The following is a 20,142-nucleotide window of genomic DNA, read 5'->3' on the forward strand; positions in this document are numbered from 1 at the left end:
GTAAGCTCCAGAGCTACTGCATAAGATTGATAGATTCTTACTACCCAAAAGAGTTTGGACAAATGGGAGAGGGGAGGCTGAAGTCCTCATTCTGAAGAAGGCCCTCCTTTTCCTGACACAAAGGCAAAATGCTATTGCCAAGCCATGTGATGTACTACCTAAAAGAGGTACACAGAATCCACAGAAAGGTGCTAGATAGGCAGGCTGGCAAAGACCTTGGTGGGTCAGTACCAGAAAGTATCTGGAAGGAACTGTGTTGGGTCAAGACATGAGGTGGAAGAGATCTTAGGTAAGTTTTGAAGGAAGGGGAAGCGAAGTATTGAATGCCAAGCTCTGTATTAGACATTTCACCAAGTATCATCTGATTCTCACAACAATCGTATGAGATGGATATTCATTTGTGCAATTTAAGAGAAGGAAATTGAGGCTCCCAGAGATTAAGTGAGCTTCCCAAATTCACATAGCTCATAACTAATAGAGAATCAAATACAGAGCCGACTGGCTCCAAAGCCAGTGCCCTTTCCATGACACTATTCTGCCTCTCCCATTGCTTCCAGAAATGGCACAGAAATTTTTAAGATACGTGTTCATGGTCTGAAGGGGGCAAGCACTAATCATCTGTGCCTCCGGACATAAGGAGTGAAGGGAGGACATTGATCCAGAAGAATATCTTAGGGAAAGTGGAACAAGGGTAAAAGCACATGCCTAGAAAAGTTTTACAGCTTCAGAATCTAAACATATGGAGAGACAAGTAGAGAAATGGGATTCTGGTACTAGTTTGATTTGTTTAGCCAACTGTTGGCCTTTGGCAAGTCACTGAACCACTCCTTATTTCTCCATCAGGAAACGAACATGCAGAGAATGGGAACAGTTGTTGTGCAGACCCCAGAGCTGGGGAATCTCAAAGGAGATGAGGGCTACCAAGGGTGTCAGGAAAGCTGAAGGGCCCAGGGTACAGGCTGCAGCCATGACCTCAAGCTCCAGAGGCGACATATTGATCACACATGAGCTCATTCTATTCCCACATTCCATAGTCCTTCCCTCCCCTCAGGACCAGCCTTTGATTGGAATCCCCAGGATTATCTGGGGAACTGGTAATACTACCCACCAGTGGGGTACCCTGGCTGCCTTCACACCAGCCACTCTATGGCTGGGTAGTTGCCTCTCCTATTCTTCAGCCAAGAAACACTTGCAATCGTCTATTTAGCAATCGTCTATTTACTTGCTTCCACCATATGACCATGAACTTCTTGAAAGCACAGTCTGTCTTCTTTACTGTTGTATCCACTACATTAAGCACAATCCCTTCCACATAGTACATGCTCACTAAATATATGGTGGAATGAATGAATGGGATCATGTGCATCCTCACCCTCTAAGATGTAAGATCTAAGGGGGCCCAATGACCTGCCCTCTCAACCCCAGGTTACAACCCAAGGAAGCCCCAGGGAGGCTCAGTAGTTGGGTGGGCTAGGACCATTCCCTCACCAGGCAGCCCCTAAACTCCTGCTCTAGAGAGCCTACCCCAAGTGCTTCAGCTCACATTCCCCCACCCACAGTTTACTTTTGCCTTAAAGAGGAACACTGGAGCTGTTTGGCCAAGTTCATGCTTAATGCATTCCTCACACTGCAAGGGTTTCTCTTTGCAAAGCATCAGGCTCAGATTCCAGTGCAGGAGAGGGCAGCATTCCTGTGGGAACAGAGCCAGGAGTCCCCAGGTCGCAGCTGCTCTCTCACTTTTCTTTTTGCCTGATTAGCTCTGGCCTCAAAAACACTTCTCTCTGGCATCTTTTATTTACTGAAAGTCAGAGATAGGACAGTCTTAGGACTCACACATCTCAGAACTGGAGGGACCCTGGAATCTTCTCCCGACCTCTTGGTTTTCCAGAGGTAGAAGCTGAGACCCAGCTGGTGTGGGGGAAAAGCCAGGTCTAGAAGCTTGATCCAGCTGACTCAGAAAAGCTGAGGACATCTCATGTATCACCATGGAGACCTCACAGCTGGCTGGTCCAATGTCCTCATTTTCCACAAGAGGAAACTAAGGCCTAGACAGTTAAATGACTTGCTCAAGGTCAACCCGGATGAGTTAATGAGAAACCAGGACCTACGGAGATCTGCCAACACACAAACACACATAGTCCATCAATAGCTAAATATGAGTGAGGTAGTTCTGAGTGTCTAAAGCCACATTGTATATACAAGCAGATACAGCAGACCAAACAAGAACGTGCTCAGTTGCTTACCTCATGTGGAATGCCTTCAAGTCAGTCTCTGAGTTCTCTTCTAAGTCACCATAAGTGCAATTCAACACAGCCACACTCTAGACCATGGGAATGCAACTGTGAAAAGACTGATTTCAGGGACCTCATGGTCAGTGAGCCTCCCGTGGCGTGCTGAATACCTGGCAAAGGAGATTTATGGGTCAGTCCTGGTGGGTGACTTTAACTTCCTGGTCTGCAGAAGAGCCACTCTACTTCCTGTGTGACCTTGGTCCAAACACTTATCTTTTCTGAGGCCCAGTTTCATTGGGGATAGTACCTACTCACAGAGGTGTTATGAGGATGGGATAAAATATAGAATTCCAAGTTACTAGCAAAAAGTAAGTGATAACCACATAAATAGTCCTTTAACCAGCCTTACCAATTCCTCCAGCACCCCCTCATCACCTTTAATGAGAGCTTTTGGGTTTTATGGATTCTCTGAGTTGGTAATAATTATGACTACACCTGTGGGGGACTTACTTGTAAGACTGCTTCAACTCCCAAGTCAGCAAAATGATCCCACCATTTAACCAAGCAATCCCACACCAGGTAATTCATGCTCATGGAAATAATCCTCTGAAAAGAAAAGCTCTCTGTGTGAAGTTCATTGCAGCTCTGTTTAGAAAGGTGAAAAATTAAAAACGCAGTGCTTGTCCCAGATAGGGAAATGGATACATAAATTCCAAAGCATTCCCTCCCTGGAATATTACTTAGCCTTTAAAAATGATGAGTATGGGCTTCCCTGGTGGCGCAGTGGTTGGGAGTCCGCCTGCTGATGCAGGGGACGCGGGATCGTGCCCCGGTCCGGGAAGATCCCACATGCCGCAGAGCGGCTGGGCCCGTGAGCCATGGCCGCTGAGCCTGCGCGTCCGGAGCCTGTGCTCCACATGGGAGAGGCCACAACAGTGAGAGGCCCGCGTACCGCAAAAAAAAAAAAAACAACGATGAGTATGAACACTGCAGGGATATGGAAAGATGTTTACCACATAATGTGAAATTTAAAAAAGCAAAAAGCAGTTATATCTGCACAGTTACATGAAAAATATATTTGCTTCTGGATACAGAATAGAAGCACAGGAAAATAAAAAGTCAATCCATTAGGGTGATGAGAATGTGAATCTATTTTTTAAAACTTGTTTTTTGCTGTTACTCCACTTTGTGCAACAAATACATTTCTTAAAGAATAGGGAAGAAAACTCGATACGTGCTCCAGAAACAATTTAGCTGAAGGCAACTTTCATTTGTGGGAAAATACCTGGCATGGAGTTGGTACTCAGGAAGTGTTGGTAGAGAGAATGAATGAGTAAATAAGTGAAGAAGCGAGTGAACAGAGCGCCAAAGCTGTGCCACTGGGAAGCCAAATTAGACAAGAAGGATTTCTGTTCTCTTTTCCCACTTAAGCTACTGGCTCAAGGTCTGTTTGGACAAGCCATCCTGGGTCTGCTCTTCCTGTGGAGCTGAGAATAAGAGGATAGATGAAGCACTGCACATCTGAGCAGGCTCAAAGGAAGATAAAGTATGCACAAGGCTTAGCAGAGTGTCAGGCACATAGCAAACACCCAGCAAATGTTGACCACCGTTATGACCATCAGTAGTGGACAGAAGCAGAACTAGTCTAGTAGAGACCACCTGGGTCTCCATGAAAGAGAAGTGTTATCTTGGGAGGAGGCTGGACTGGGGCAGAAGCCCAGTATTCAAATCTCCTCTTTGTTCTAAACTAGCTGTGTGAGCTTAGATAAGTGAGTTTGCCTCTCTGAGTCTCAGCTTCCTCATCTTTAAATACCAGAATAACTTATTGAGATATTATTTTGAATTTATTTTCCCACCACCACCATTCCTTAGTTTAGAGGTATTTTCAGGACTCAGAAGCAGAAGCCACTTGAATCTAACATATATTCCTATCTTTTGTAAAAGCCTAAATTCATCAAAAAGTTAATTCTATGTATCCCCAAAAGGAGATGAGAAAGAGGGAGGATGCTTAACTTCCTGACTGGGAGAGGATAGGGGCTGGTATGTCCCGAAGTAGCAAGAACCCAGCCAGAGTTTCCATGACACTCCTAAAGAAGGAGGTGGTGTGGTCCCCTCCTGCCTCAAAGGGCTTCCCATCCCTTAAGTACAACCCCAAAGAGTGGAATTTCTGAGGCCTGTGTAAAATGGGACTGAGCTTCTTAGCAGGTAGACCTGATATAAAAAATAACCAGTACAGAGAGATCTTTGCACAAAGTTGGGAGAAAAGAACTCCACCAAAACTGCGCAGGATGGGGACTCAATGCCCCATTTAAGCTGATAAAAGAAAATAAAGCAATGTGCTGTTTGCCACTCACTTGAGTTTTGTGGACTAAGAGCTCACTCATCCCAAACATGATGCTCTTTCAAAAACAAACAACAACTTGATATTTAGCCAATTTCCATGGTGTAAATACTCCTATATGGCCAGTTTCAAGCTATCAACATTAAATTACTGAACGTGGAGAGTTGAGAAGAAGTGCACACAATTGGCTCTTCTGAGCCGGCTCCCACATACACCCCTGAGATTCACACATCATGAGCTTTCTGTGTCTAGAGCGCTCTCAAAGATTTTTCTCAGCGCTAGGATTCTAGTACCGTAGGTTAAGGCTAATTCATAATGGTTAAAGCCATTCACTTTATCAAGTGTAGTCTGCTGATTTTATTTATGTTGAAATATGGCCTAGTGGAACTGCTGACACTTCTACCTTTGAAGAACACCCCTCCCCAAAAATGAGCCATCCCCTTTGTCAATAAATAAATATAAATGTTCCAAACTGAATCTATTCCTTCCTTTGATTAAGTGGTCTTGTGCCTAAGAACAGACCATGCATCATCACTAAGGGTTACTAAGAGGAAGTCCATATATCTTTCCTTCAAGTTGTTTTAAAACAATATATTTTAACCTATAACTCATCATAATCCTAAAGGTAAGATTAGGACTAGAAGATTACTTCTGTAAAATAGGACTAACTACCGCTAGTCCCATTTTATAAGTGAGGTACAGAGAGGTTAAGTAACTAACCCAAGGCTACACAGCTAGTAAGTAGCAGAGCTGGGATTCAACCTAGGTAATCTGAGTCCAGAGCATAGGCTGCTAAACTCTCCACAGCACTATGTCTCCCTGTGCAGTAACAAGCCACGTAGAGGATGTGGTCTCATCTTGGGTCTCTTCCATCCATGGGGCCAGATTAGAAAGCAGTCAGCAATCTCTCTCCTTTCCTCACCTAGGTATAAGGTACCCAGTTCATCTTCTGGCAGCTGACTGTGGATGAGGGAGTGGGCCCCATTTTTCTCTTACAGGCACAAGTACAGCCAATAATAAAGCAACTATTTCTCCCAGTGTGCTTGTCTCCACAAGGTGGTAGCTCTGGGCTGTAGTAGGACAGTGCTTCTAGAGCCCTTGACTACGATACCATCTGACAATGCCATAACCTCATAATCAGAGTGAAGGTCCTCTGCCCCCACCCCTCCTTCTGTTCCTTGGAAGCCTCACTTGGCAACTGTATAGGTCATGTCAGAGACAGGGCAGTGAGGGATAAGGGAAAATGAAACTTAAAGTCGGGAGCTGGACAGTCCTCAACATTCAAATAAAATTTTGAAACAAGAATGCTGTTGAGTTAATGTTTCTATCAAAGTAACTCTTGGCAACTCTCAAACCAAGACTTTATGCCAAGATCCACCATTCCAAGAGCTGTTGAAGAACCTGTGATTGTCCAGCTCCTGGGCAGCTTCCCCTGGCCTGACTCTGGTCAGATGCCAGCATCACAGCCCTCTTAGCTGTGTAAGAATTCTCCTGGAGTTACCTCTGGTGAGGGAAGGAAAAACCTCTGGTCTGAAGATGAGGCTGACAATTCTGACAGGTGTTGGAGGGGGTCATGGGACTTGTGGTTTTATTACTCTGGTCACCTCTGTTTGGGGGCATTTCCCATCGACAAGAGGACACCCCAGCAGCTGTCTTCTGAGACTCAAGATGTGTTTCCTATGTGACAACCAGGGGCCTTACTTGATGGGATCAGCCTTTATAAGACACAGAATGTGAGTCCTCTGAGCTTTACCCCAGTGACAGGAACAGAGTCCCAAAACATGGCAGGAACGTGGGTTGGGACTCCTGTCCTCCAGCACAGTAGGAAGATGCTGGCTTGTATGTTAGGAGAGCTGAGTTCTTTTGATTCTGCCGTTAACTAGATGCATGGTTTGGGACAGGTCTGTTGGCCTCTCTGGGTCCCAGTTTCATCTGTAAAATAAGGAAGTTGGACTAGATCATTATTACCAATAAGAGGTCCCTGGTGCTTATGGAATAATGGTGGGGGGTGGGAGAATGGCATCACCAAGCTATTTTCAAACAAATTACAAAGGGAGATTGTACCACACGATGTCATTTCTTTGCTTTTCACTGTAATTCTACCTATTTGGTGTGGTAACACTAATTCTCTCCAGAGGACTGGAATAGTAGATTGATGGTGTTATCTATATCCTTACTAAATAAGAAAAGGAAAATGAGAAACTCCTCAATAAATGAGGTTGCTTGAGATGCACAGAAAGAGAATTAAAAGCAGGCAGTAAATGCTGTATCATGTGGTCTCCCAGTCCCTTTCCTCTCTAACCCTCTCTGACCAGATGATTTGGGTTCCCAAGTATGGACCCCCTAGGTGCCTCTAGTCATCCCTGCCCCAAAGGAACCTGGAAGGGTCTTGCAGGTATGCCAGGTCTCCCTGAGGTCCTGAAGGGCTGGGCTCATCCCAGACTGATCCAGTAATTTGGTTCAAAGTCAGGGCTGGAGCTCTCCCTGCCAAGTGACCTCAACCCCAGAGGACTCAGAAACATCTTGTCCTCTCAGGCCAGCCCAGTCCTGCATAAGCAACTGATGCAGAAAGACTGCCATTCAGCCTGCAGTGCCGAGGCCCAGACCCTGGCTCATGTGGAGGAACAACAGTATTGCCTGGCTGTAGCTCATTTTCTGAACGATTTTTTAAATGTACACCTAGGGAACCACTACCACCATCAAGATATAAAATACTTCAACCCTTCCATAAATTTCCCTTTGCCTTTTCCATCCCCAGGCCCCAGGAAACCACTGATCTCTTCTCTGTCACTTTAGTTTTGCCTTTTCCAGAATGTCATATAAATAGAATCACACAGTATGCAGGCTTTTAAGCTGGGCCTCTTTCACTTAGTGTAATGCATTTGAGATTAATCTACACTGCTGTATGTATCAGAAATGTGTTTCTTTTTGTTGCTAAGTAGTATTCCTGAGTATTATTGTATCGTATTCCTAAGTAGTATTGCTAAGTACATTCCATGGATATATCACAATTAGTTTATCCATTTATTAGTTGATAGGTATGGGTTGTTGCTAGTTTGTGGCTATTATGAATAAATCTTCTGTGAACATATGCATCTTTGCATAGACATTTGTTTTAATTTCTATTGGGTAAAGTTCTAGGTTTGGAATTGCTGAGTCTTATGGTACATGTGTATTTACCTGTATAAGGAACTGCCAAGTGGTTTTCCAAAGGGGCTACAGTATTTTGCAATCCCACCAGAAATAAATGAATCGTTCTTGTTGCTCCACATCCTCGCCAGCACTAGGTGTTGTCAGTCTTTTTAAATTTTAACCATTTTAGAAGGGGAGAGGAGAGGTGGTATCTCATTAAGTATTTTGCCCAAGGTCACAAAAGTAGTAAGTATTGGAAATGGACCTCAAACCCAAGCCACATGGCTCCTGGTCTGGGGCCTAACCACTACATTTGACAATCCTTGCTCTACTGACAAAAGTTTCAGTGTGAGCAAAACCAGACCTAGATCCTGCTTTCTTGGAGCTTACCACCAAACTGGGGAGATAGATATTTATGTAATGACCATTCAAATAGAAAATTACAACTACAAAAACACCTAAAAGAACAAATAATAGGGAGATGTGACCAAGTCAGGACATTTCCCCTGAGGAAATGAAGATTGAGTTTACATTTCATTTGGAGAAAAAGTGATGTTAGCTAAGCAAATGGGGAAGACAGCAGAGCATGTCAGGGCAGGGGACCACTCAAAGACTAGGCAGGAAGGAACATTGTACCTCTGCATTTTTATCATCTTTTCTCTTTTCATTTATTCACTCAATTGCCCTTACACAAATTAAGGTGGCCAACTCATCCTGGTTTGACAGGACAATTGGTTACCCTACCTTGAACTGATCCAGAGTGGAATATGCCCAAGACCTTGGAACCACTTTAGGGAAGTAAGCCCCCATATCCCCAGAGGATTCCAGTACAAATGGAAAGCTCTTCTGAATGGCATACTTTTTCATAATCAGATTTCTTGAAAGAAAAAAAAAATTCTAACTTAGCCAGGGGAATACAGCCTAAGAAGAAACTTTGGAGGAAAAAAAAAAACTTTCCAGCAAGAAAACACAGCCTCTATTTACCTTCTTTACTGGAATCCACAAAAGGAGAAGCTGTAGTCTAAGGCTACAGGATGGCCAGCAAAATCAGGCCAAAAGAGACAAAGAAAACAGAATAAATCAGATTTCTGAAAATGGCTTTCCTTCTATATCTTATCTCATCACCTTATATGACAACAAAATGGTGAAAAGAAGAGAGCAAAAATGAACAAACAAAAAGAACAGGTGAAACAGGAATGCAAAAGAGAATGGGAAGATGGCAACCTCCTAAAGGTAATAAATTACTTCAGCAATTCTAGACCCCAAAGTTTTTTAAAGAACAGCTATAAAATAAATTCATGCAAGGCAAACTTAGGAATTTCAGCTGAGTTCAAAACAGTATTCTACAGGGAACTATATTCAATATCCTGTGATAAACCATAATAGAAAAGAATATGAAAAAGAATGTATATATATATATGTATAACTGAGTCATTTTGTTGTACAGCAGTAATTAACACATTGTAATTCAACTATATTTCAATAAAAAATAAATTTAAAAAAATAAAATAATATTCTAATGACCTGAAAAATTACTACAGCCATATAAATCACCTCATAGGAGCAATTTATGCCTTGGGTCATTTGGGTTCAATATTACAGTACAGTGATGCTGGGGTGTCACAAAGATTAGTAACTATATTGTCCAAATTGAGAAATCCAGGCATAGAAATATTTTTAAGATAACAAGTAAATGGGAGGGTGGGATGTTCAGGTCAGGGCAAAATTCAAGATGGCAGGAGTGGGAGAAGCACTGCTCACCCAGCCTTTGGTAGAATCTGCTTATCACCCCAAATCAGCAACAGCTAAGAGCTAAATCTGTGAAGACCCAGTAGGGACTAAATTCTTATTCAAGTTTTTCCATCCTGCTGTAGTTCTAGAAATTCTGAAGTCCGTGTTGGCCATGTACAAATCATAGGCCTGACCACGGCAGCCAGGGACAGAGCTCTGGCTACATTTATCTCATAGGTTTGTTCCATCCTAAGCAGAGGACATGGCCCAGAGGATGTTCAGGGTAATCATGAAGTTATGGTCTTCCAGAGGACCCCTCCCACTAGTCCTGGGTCTGGGAATATTTTCAGTGTGTTAACAAAGTGAAATCACACACACACACACACACACACAGAGTTAGCAATTTAAATAAGAATGTGGGACTTCCCTGGTGGTCCAGTGGCAAAGAATCCACCTTGCGATGCAGGGGACGTGGGTTCAATCCCTGGTCAGGGAACTAAGATCCCACATGCCGTGGGGAAGTTAAGCCCACGTGCCACAACTACTGAGCTCGAGCACTTCAACTAGAGCCCATGTGCTCTGGAACCCACACGCCACAACTAGAGAAGAGAGAACCTGCACGCCACACCTAGAGAGAAGCCATCATGCAGCAACGAAAGATCCTGCGTGCCTCAACGAAGATCCCGCGTGCTGCAACTAAGACCCGACGCAGCCAAAAATAAATTTAAAAAATAATAATAATAAATAAATAATAAATCTTTAAAGAGAAAAATAAGAACGTGAAGAAATTTCACAAACAGCTCTGTGGCAGGAGGCATATTAATACCTGTGGCTCCTGTCATGCACTTGTGTCCTCAGCACAAGCTAATAACACGGGTGGTGCTCGACAAACATGGAACTGAGCAAAAGCACCCAGCCCAGGCATCACAGGCAGAAGACAGGTCCTGACTCCTATCGGGGCCTTTTACTGCAGAATCCTTGGTTCTCCCCTAAGCCAGCTCAGTCGCCTGCAGTCATCCACCTAATGATGTCCTTACCCAAAAGAAAATGAAATAATTTATTCTTGTATGAAATTTTAGGAACCCTCAAACCTGGTGGCTGACTTAGGAATAGAGAAATCACTTGCTGCAAGGAATCTAATATTAGAAATGTAATGGCTGCACCCAGCTTTTCCTTCTAATTCTGAGGAAGTTTTGCTGTCCCAGGAAGTTGCTGTCATGCAGAGGGCAACCCCAAGCCTCTCCAGCCCATCAACTTGCTTTCCAGGTTATAGGGGCTGACTCCCTCTGAAGGCTTTGACTGCCTACCTTAGTTGATATTCTCCCTCTCAAAATCACAGCCTTATCTCCAGATTCTTATCATTGGTGTGTCTTTAGCTCTTCTAAAGACATGAGAAAAATGACGATTTCAGAAGACATGCCTGAAGAAGGAAAAGCTCCTATCCGATACAATTAGGACACATTTCCTCACTCATAATGCAATCACTGGATTTACTAACCGCTTACTCACGAGTTGTAAGGTTTAAATAAGTTCATACAAATAAGACTGCTAGAAAAGTGCCTAGCACTTTTCTAGTGAGAAAGCACTCAATAAATATTAGCTTTAAAAGTGCTGAATATCAATTCGGATATATATGCATATATAAAGAGATATAAATAAGATCACCCCTAAGAAGCGAATGATTCTACTTCGGGGAATCTTTACTAAAAAACACTCATAGGGCTCCCCTGGTGGCACAGTGGTTGAGAATCCGCCTGCCAATGCAGGAGTTCCGGGTTCAGGCCCTGGTCTGGGAAGATCCCACATGCCGTGGAGCGAGTGGGCGCGTGCGCCACAACTACTGAGCCTGCGAAACACGACTACTGAGCCCACGTGCCACAACTACTGAAGCCTGTGCCTGGAGCCCGTGCTCCGCAACGAGAGAAACCACCACAATGAGAAGCCCACGCACCGCAACAAAGAGTAGCCCCCGCTCCCCCCAACTAGAGAAAACCTCCGCACAGTAACAAGGACCCAATGCAGCCAAAAATAAATAAATTCATTAAAAAAAAAAAAAGAATACTTTGAACTTTCATAAAAAAAAAAAAACACTCATAGATTCAGACAAAGATTTATTTATAAAGATGGTCATCAGAGCATTGCTAGTAATAGGAAAAAAAAAGAAAACAGGAAACAACCTAAATGTCCAACAATAATGAAACAAACTATGTCACTTTTCTCTTTTTTTTTAATACATTTATTTATTTACTTATTTATTTTTGGCTGCATTGGGTCTTCGTTGCTGTGGGCTGTCCTCTAGTTGTGGTGAGCGGGGGCTACTCTTCATTGCGGTGCATGGGCTTCTCATTGCAGTGGCTTCTCTTGTTGCAGAGCACCAGCTCTAGGCACACGGGCTTCAGTAGTTGTGGCACGCAGGCTCAGTAGTTGTGGCACACGGGCTTAGTTGCTCCGTGGCAATGTGGGATCTTCCTGGACCAGGGCTCGAACCCGTGTCCCCTGCATTGGCAGGTGGATTCTCAACCTTTTCAGCACCAGGGAAGCCCTATTCCACTTTTCAAAAGCATGTTTTTAAAGAATTTCTAATGCTGTAAGAAAATTATCATGACAGGTAAAGAGGGATATAAAGCCATTCACATAATATGATCTCAATTACAGACACCCCAAACAAACATCTATGAAACAAATATCTCCATAAGAATAGATTGGAAGGAAATACTCCAAATATTACTTGTGTGTTTTTCTGAGTACTGAGATTCTTTATTCATTTCAGCATTTTTCAGACTGTATATCTACAATGAACATGTAGTAATTCTACATATAGACAAAATAAAAAAGTTAAGAGTCTATTACCATATCACAACTAATACAAAAACAACTGTGAGTTCCCAGACTAAGTCAGTGGCAGGGGGCAGAGAAGATAACCCTGAGACTGTGTCCTCAGAATTTGGTGACCTTAGTGGGTTACCAAGGAGACAGAGAGGGTATTCCAGGCCAGCTCTTAAGCCTTCTAGCTTGAGCAACAGCATGGACAAATGATAGTGTCACAAACCACAATAGGAAATGTAGAAAGAAAGGAAGAAGAAGGTTGGGAGGAAAGAAAATAAATTCACTTTGGCCTCACTGGGTTTGCAGTGTCAAAAGCATCCCCAGGTAGAGAAGCCCTGTCAAGAGCCTGTTACGGGCAGGGCTGAAGCCTAGGAAAGAGATTTTGGTATACTTTTGGGTGTGAGTCACAGTAGTGCATCCTTGAAGCTGTGGCTTACCTGAGGATGCTCCAGTATTCTGTGTGTTCTGTGAAGGGGTCAATCAAACTCTGCTCCCATGGAGGCTCAGACACTTGGGGACTACTCCTTCCACCCAAAATGTGACCTGCAGTAGCCCTTGCCTCCTTCAGTCATAGGACTGCTGCTGGATTACAACGAAGAGTCTTACAGAGACTCACTGTGACTTCAACGCTGTTTGGTGCTATGGGTGCTGCTTCCATCGAGGACTGCCTTGCACTCTCAGAGTCAACCACATAAAACCTGCTACCGTATATTTCATAGGAATAGTATTCAAGACAATGGCCCCTGCCTCATGCAATGGCCTCTTTTTACAATAACCCACAGGAAAACCATCTCAGGACCAGAAAAGTATGAGCAGCTGGACAGCATGAATTCTATAACTGCTCCTGTTTCCCTCTTTGATTTGGCCAATAGGAAGCTCAAAACAAAATCTGTGGCCCATCTTCTGCAACCTTATATGATCACAGAGCGTGCAGTTTAGGTTGCTAATCTATTAACATTTCTGTCTTTGTTGTTTTGCCACCTTTATTTTCTCTTTGTCCCAATTTCTTCAACTGTGAATTTTCAAGAACCACTTAAAGTCAAAATTTTCCTTCCATGTCATGCCCACTTTTTTTTTTTTTTTTTTTTGGTCGGGGGGCGTACGCGGGCCTCTCCCGCTGCGGAGCACAGGCTCCGGACGCGCAGGCTCGGTGGCCATGGCTCACGGGCCCAGCCGCTCCGCAGCTTGTGGGATCCTCCCAGACGGGGGCACGAACCCGCGTCCCCTGCATCGGCAGGCAGACCCCCAACCACTGCGCCACCAGGGAAGCCCCCACGCCCACCTTTTGACTCTGTTTCTATCTCCTGGAGTTGCACAAAAGAATCCTAGGCCCTCTTCCCCACAGCAGCCCTTCAGCGCTCAGGTCCTCCACTAAATCTTATATTTTTAGGCACCAGAGCCCCACTTTCTTCAAAAATTTCTCCTAGATGTGAGCACTTAAAGAATCTTTCATCCTTCCAGACTCAACTGATGCCTTATCTTCTCTTGGCATCTTCCCTAAAGCCCCTACTCAGGACGTCACTCCACAGCAGTATTCACAGCAACCTCATGTGATGGCTGATTTTCATGCTTTCTTTCCCACTGGACTGGGGACTCCTGATACACAGATGTCAGGTCCTATTTGCCTCCAACTGGTACCGATTCAGGGCTCAGGGCATAATATAATATGCGTAATAAGTATTTGTTGAAGTAAATGAATGAATTAATATACATACAACCTCCTCACTCACACACATGCTAAAAGAAAGCCAAGCTCCTAGGAAGAAAAGGGAGAGCTCAGGTCCGTCCAGGTGTTTGTGAGCCTTTCCATCTGACAACTCTTTTTTCCCTAGGACTCTCCTGAACAGATCTGAGGCCCCGGGTACTGGGGCCAGAGCTGATTCTCCCAGCTAAATCCAGGGTAACTGGGATAAATTTTCACAGAAAGCAAGAATTTCACAGATCAAAAATGCAAGATGCTGGATGCTCCAATCTGTACTTATTTTAACAACACACATTTATGTGGGTCTAATAATATGCCAGGCATTGTTCCGTGCTCTTTAAAAATATCATCTCATTTAATCCTTGTAATGACTTCACAAGATGGGTATTATATCTATCCCCATTTTATTTTCATGTAGCGTCTTTAGCATTCAAGTCAGCTATCCTGAAATGAAGGAAGATATAGCTATTCAGTCACTGAATAAAAGAAAATTAGTTACCTTGAGCTCCAATTCATATAGGGCTGTCAAATTGAATGACAGCCTTTGATCTGAGACCTGGACCCCACAGAATACCACCTCGCGCACTGATCACTTACTAAGCATCCTCAGCTCTGTCCTCCGTGAGTTCGCAGCCTGGTGGAGGAAACACCACGCATCCAAACAAATAAATTATCTTAGGATCAGGGGACTAATACGGTGCTGGCAGCAAGAGGAAGTAATTACCTCTGGCTAGAAGAGACAGCTTCCTGGAGGGGGTGATGTCTGAGTTCCATTTTAACAAATGGACCAGAGGGGAGCAGCAGAGAGGGAAGCGAGAGTGCAAAGATGCAGGGATGTGAAATGGCAATGGGGGGAACTAGTGGCAGTCTGGGGTAGCAGGAGAGCGTAGAGAGGGGATGATTTGAGGGATGAGGGATCATCATTCAGGTGATGGACTTGGCTGCAATACCAAGAAGCTTAAAGATACTAACAGGTATAACAGTCATTTCTGTTCTAGAAAGATTCTTTGAGCAGCAGTGTGAGTGAGGGTGGTGAGATTAAACAGAGAGAGACCAGTTAGGAAGCTGTGGCAATAAACCAAGCAAGAAACAGTGTGCACCTGAGCTAGGGCACTGGATTCTAGGGATATTTGGAAACCTGAAGCTTTGGACTGATTGGATGGCTGCTAAAACAGTATATGATGACACCCAGGTTTCTGACTTAGAGACCAGTGGGGCAGTGCATGCAATGAGCTGGGAAGCACAATCTGGGATTATGCTTTCAGGAATGAGGACAAGCTCAGATAGTCTCTAAGCTTGGGAAAGTCAAACTGGGCGACAGAAATTTTCTTCTTTATCTCAGAGAAGTTACTCAGATTCTCATTCTCATCTCCTTTTAATAAAATATGATGCATTTCATTCTGTCATCATAGTGAAAAATCATTGCCCTCTGCTGGGAATTAATAACCTTTCAAATTAATAACCTTTGGATAGGAAAATTGGTTTCATTAATACCTCCCCTTGCACTTTGTAGTTTCATCATCTCTCTGTCCTGCTGTCCCCTGAAACCAAAAGCCCAAGACTTATTGTCTGAGAAGCCTGAATGACTTTATGCTCAGAAAGAATGATCAGGGCTCTTAGTAATTGGGCTGAATTGAGTTCACTGATCACAAATGCTGGTATGGCCTTGTGTCTGCCCCTCAGCCGCAGGGGAGCCCACCCTCGGCTGGAAGGGACTGTGAGAGCATCCTCCCCCAGCTCTTGGTCTGATTCCTAATCTTAGCAGAAAAGATGTCACCCATCTTGGGATGCCACACCTGGGGAACATAGCACCTCCCTCAGGCTCCACCCAGCTTTATCTCTGACTGACATCGTGGTCTTGACAGCCATTGTGCTGCCTCAAAGAGTTGGGTGACTGCCCATCCTCCACAAAGCGTCTCAGAGTCAGGGTGAGGCTCCCCACAAAGAGAAGCTAGATAGCCTTTCAGGAAAACAACAGAAGGTGTAATCATAAAAGCAATCTTTTTCTCCCTACCCCACCCTCACACAGTCTATGAAAGATTCCAGGTGGATATTCATTTATCCTTTTCTGCTGAAAACTCTTTAGCAGCATGTTATCATCTAGAGCATAAAGTCCAGACTCCTCAGCATCCAGGGACCCCCGCCCCGCACTCTGGCTTCCCAGCCTTCGGCTTCCTTCCACCCACAAGGTCCCATGCCTCTGAGCCCTTACTCAGCTGTTCCCTCAGCTTGGAAAGCCCTACTCCTTCCACCCACTCACACATACACACAAGCCCTCATTCATCCCTCAGGGCCAGCATGAGCATCACTTTCCCTGAAAAGTCCTCCCTGAATGCCACTCGCCATCAAGCAGAATCCACCACTCCCTCTGTGACCCTCCCCGCCCCAGTCCTACCTGGTCAGTGCAAGACTACGTGTGAGAACAGGTTAAGCCACGGGAGAGAATGCATAGTGTCATCAAACTAAGATGCTCTATGTGCTGTCTCCCTAGCATAGGGATGTAGGGAATTGGAGTCAGAGAGACAGGGTCCAAATCCTACCACTTATTGGCATAATGATTTTGGGCGAAATACTTATCCTCTCTGAACCTCAGTCCCAATCGCCTCTCCCATATTCCCAGTGTCCTGGAGTTACTCCAGCGTCTGACTGGCTGATCCTGTAGTCACCGGGATGGCAGGATGGAGGATCTGGTCCTCTCCACCTCTGTGTGGGGTCCTCCTAGGTCACCCTCCATCATCTCCCATTCTGCTGGAAATAAAATGCTCTTTGGGCTTCCCCAAAGCCACAGCCGATGCCTACCTCCAGCACCTTGCAGTAACCCCGCTGCCTAGTGCTCTTAGAAACTTTTGGGTTGTCCCAGAGCTGGCAGAGGTGGAACAGGTGCCAGGTTAAACACTGTCTCCAATTTTATCTTCCAGAGTCATTTGGAAGGAGATCTCGAGCTGCTGAAACAAAGGAAACATCGCAGGAGACAAGAACCAGATTTCTGCTCTTTAAAGAAGAAACCAATCAGGGCTGTCAGATTCGGCTCAATCACTCAGACACGTTACAGCAGTGCGGCTTCAACTCCTCGCTGCCTCTGGTGATGATAGTCCACGGGTGGTTGGTAGGAAATGCTGACATGCCTTTTTTCTCTCTACTTTTACATTTTCTCTTGTTTCCCTCCCTAGTGTGTTCAATTGTAATAAAAAGATAGGGAGCTGGTGATAACGACCTCATGCATAATACTTTTAAAGTACATTCTAATTTTCCAAGTGCTTCCCCACACATTATCTTATTGATTATCTCAGTTTCATGAGTAAGCAGGGCAGAGAAAGTATAATTATCTCCACATTTCAGATAATAAAATGTGGCTCAAAAAGGTCACACAGCACATAAGGGCCCATAAGAGATTGCAGTTCATGAAGGTGAACCTGCATGTTTCCCAGGAGGAGGTAGGAAGCCAGAAGACATAGTCTCCCAATAAAATATTATATTTCTAAGGGTTAAATTCAGCTGCAAATAGCAGAAATCCAAATTGGCAGTAGTTTAAATAAAACAGAAGTTTTTTTCCATTTCATACAAGAGTCCAGTATATGTAATCCAAAACTGAATAAACAGCTTTGGTCACTGAAGTCCTCAAGGACCCAGCTCATTCCCTACTCACTATTCTGCTATCCTTAGAGTATGGTCCAAGATGGCAGCTAGAGCACTAGCTATCACATCTGCATCCCAGGTAGCACAAGGTAGTAAAATGTAAACACAAAAAAGCAGGGTTTTTAAAAAACAACTATATTGAGGTATAATTCGCATTATACCATAAAATTCATCCATTTAAAGTGTACAATTCAATGCCTTTTGGTGTATAAATGTGTTTTCTTAGGTTAGCTTCCCAGAAGCATCTGTGAAATGCTTCCAGTTACATCCATTTGCCCATACCTAGAGGGAAAGGTGCTTAAGATATGTAGCCTCTTGGGCTTCCCTGGTGGCGCAGTGGTTGGGAGTCCGCCTGCCGATGCAGGGGACACGGGTTCGTGACCCGGTCCGCGAAGATCCCACGTGCTGCGGAGCAGCTGGGCCCGTGGGCCATGGCCGCTGGGCCTGCGCGTCCGGAGCCTGTGCTCCACAACGGGAGAGGCCACAACAGTGAGAGGCCCGCGTACCGCAAAAAAAAAAAAAAAAAAAAAAAAAAAAAAAGATATGTAGCCTCTTAGAGAAAGTGTAGCTTTTTAGTGATGCTAAATGCTATTACTGTGGAAGAAGGGGGAAAAGAATATTGTGGGCAGTGATTGAAGTCAAACAAAAGTTTCCAAGAAGAAATTCTGCCTTACTGGTTTCTAGGCCACCCACGATTTGAAGCTTGGTTCACACTGTGAAACCTCCAGAGATCTGGGGTCTATTTCATGACTTGAAACCCTTTCCCTACCATCTAATTGAAAAATGCTCTGCAACCCCCGTCTATCCTAGCTTAGAGAGCAAAATGAGCCCATCGGCCCACCACCACTCTTTCAACATGTATTCACTCATACCCTCCACATGAACAAAACAGACCCCATGCCAGGCCTCACGGGGTAATGGGAACCACATGACGCCATGTGGGTGTAGCCACAAGGTGGGCTTGCCATCCCAGCAAAGCACAGAGGCTCTGTAGCCTGCCAGCAGCTTCCTCCTAGGATTTAAAGGAGCCCCACCCTAGGGAAGGGCGGGGGGTGTTCCACCACAGCACAGGGTTGGCAGTGAAGGTGGTAGGGGCTTTCCTGCCCCTAGAGAAGAGACCTAACACAGATGAGGCCCTATAGGAGCTAAGCCATTTACATTAGACATCAGCTCGTTTAATCCTCCTGCCTCCCTACACGGCCACTTGAGTTAGTCTCATCTCTCAGATGAGGAAACTGCAGCTCAGAGAGGTCAAGCAGCTACCACAGTCACACAGCCCTCAGTAGACAGAACTCCAAAACTAGAACCCTCATGCTCCAAAGCCCACACTGTCAAAGACTCCATTACATCAAGCCTTTGTCAAGGATGGGTTTGGCAGGGTCGCCATCACACAGCAGGCCTCACACTGCAGTCTCCTCACTGCAGCTCTCTCTAGCTAAGCTAGGAGCTCCATCCCTGTTTCTTTAAAAAAAAAGCATGGAATTGGAGACAGAGGGTAGAACCCTGAGATGAAACCTATCTTAAAGGAAACTAAAGATCAGACATGAAGGGAGTTCTCTGGCGGTCCAGTGGTTAGGATTTGGCGCTTTCACTGCGGTAGCCCGGGTTCAAGCCCTGGTCAGGGAACTAATATCCCACAAGCTGAACGGCACGGCCAAAAAAAAAGATCAGACATGGGAAGCTTTCCTATGGGAGCGGAGGGGGTAAGGATAGATTATTAGGAGGCCATTGTAAGGGAAGAACATTCCATCTCTTCAGCTGCTTTAGCCAAAGGGACCTTCCCTTACAAGAGAAAAAGAGAAAAGAAATTGGGAAGGAGGGAATGCATCCAGAGCAGGGCTTTGGGGAGGAGAGAGCTGTGGACTTGATACCTGACTTGAGGTAGGGACTTGAGCTGAGAGCCTTACAAACAGCAGGGCCGGCTCTCCCTGCCTCCACTGCCACTCTCCCTGCCTCCCCCTTACCTCTGCTTGTAGCTCCTTCCAAATGACTTCTCTCCTCCTGGCTCAGGCTGTGACTTCTGCCTAGAGTATCCCTTCCCTCATCTCCCGCCGCACAGGATCCATTATATATTAGGTGCTCCAAAAATATTTGTTAGCTAAAGTAATGGCTGACTTCATATCTTGTTTACAGACATGAAGATAGCAGGGTCCTCTTACCAGGATCCTTTTACTAGAATGAGTTCTTTGTTTTCAAAATCTTGCGCAGACTGGAATATATCTACTATTGCTGGTAATAATAATAATAATGACAACAGCAGCAACTGTAATAACTAACATTTACTGAGTCCTCACTGTGTTCCAGGTGCTAAATGCTTTACATCTATTAACTGATCTCATCTTCACAGCAATCCTGGAAGGAGGACACTATTATTATCCCCATTTTCCAGACAAGGAAACTGGGGCACTGAAAAGTTAAATAACTTGTCCAAGGCCACTCAGCTAGTAACTAGGAGAGTCTGGAGTTGAACCCAAGGTGTTACATCCACATAGAAGGTACTGGGTAGAAAGACATTTATTAAATGAATGCCTCTTACCCCAGAC

General features: G+C 44.6%; 1 protein-coding gene across 1 annotated transcript in view; it reads left to right on the forward strand.

Annotated features, from left to right (window-relative positions):
• Window positions 1–20,142, forward strand: part of LIPC (lipase C, hepatic type) — a 157,690-nt gene that overhangs the window by 112,758 nt on the left and 24,790 nt on the right. The window contains exon 2 of the mRNA XM_065871429.1: window positions 16,882–17,069. Coding sequence (XP_065727501.1) covers window positions 16,882–17,069 — 188 coding nt within the window. The remainder of the gene's footprint in view (window positions 1–16,881; window positions 17,070–20,142) is intronic.

The sequence above is a fragment of the Phocoena phocoena genome, chromosome 2 (genome assembly GCF_963924675.1).
Source record: "Phocoena phocoena chromosome 2, mPhoPho1.1, whole genome shotgun sequence".
NCBI lineage: Eukaryota > Metazoa > Chordata > Mammalia > Artiodactyla > Phocoenidae > Phocoena > Phocoena phocoena.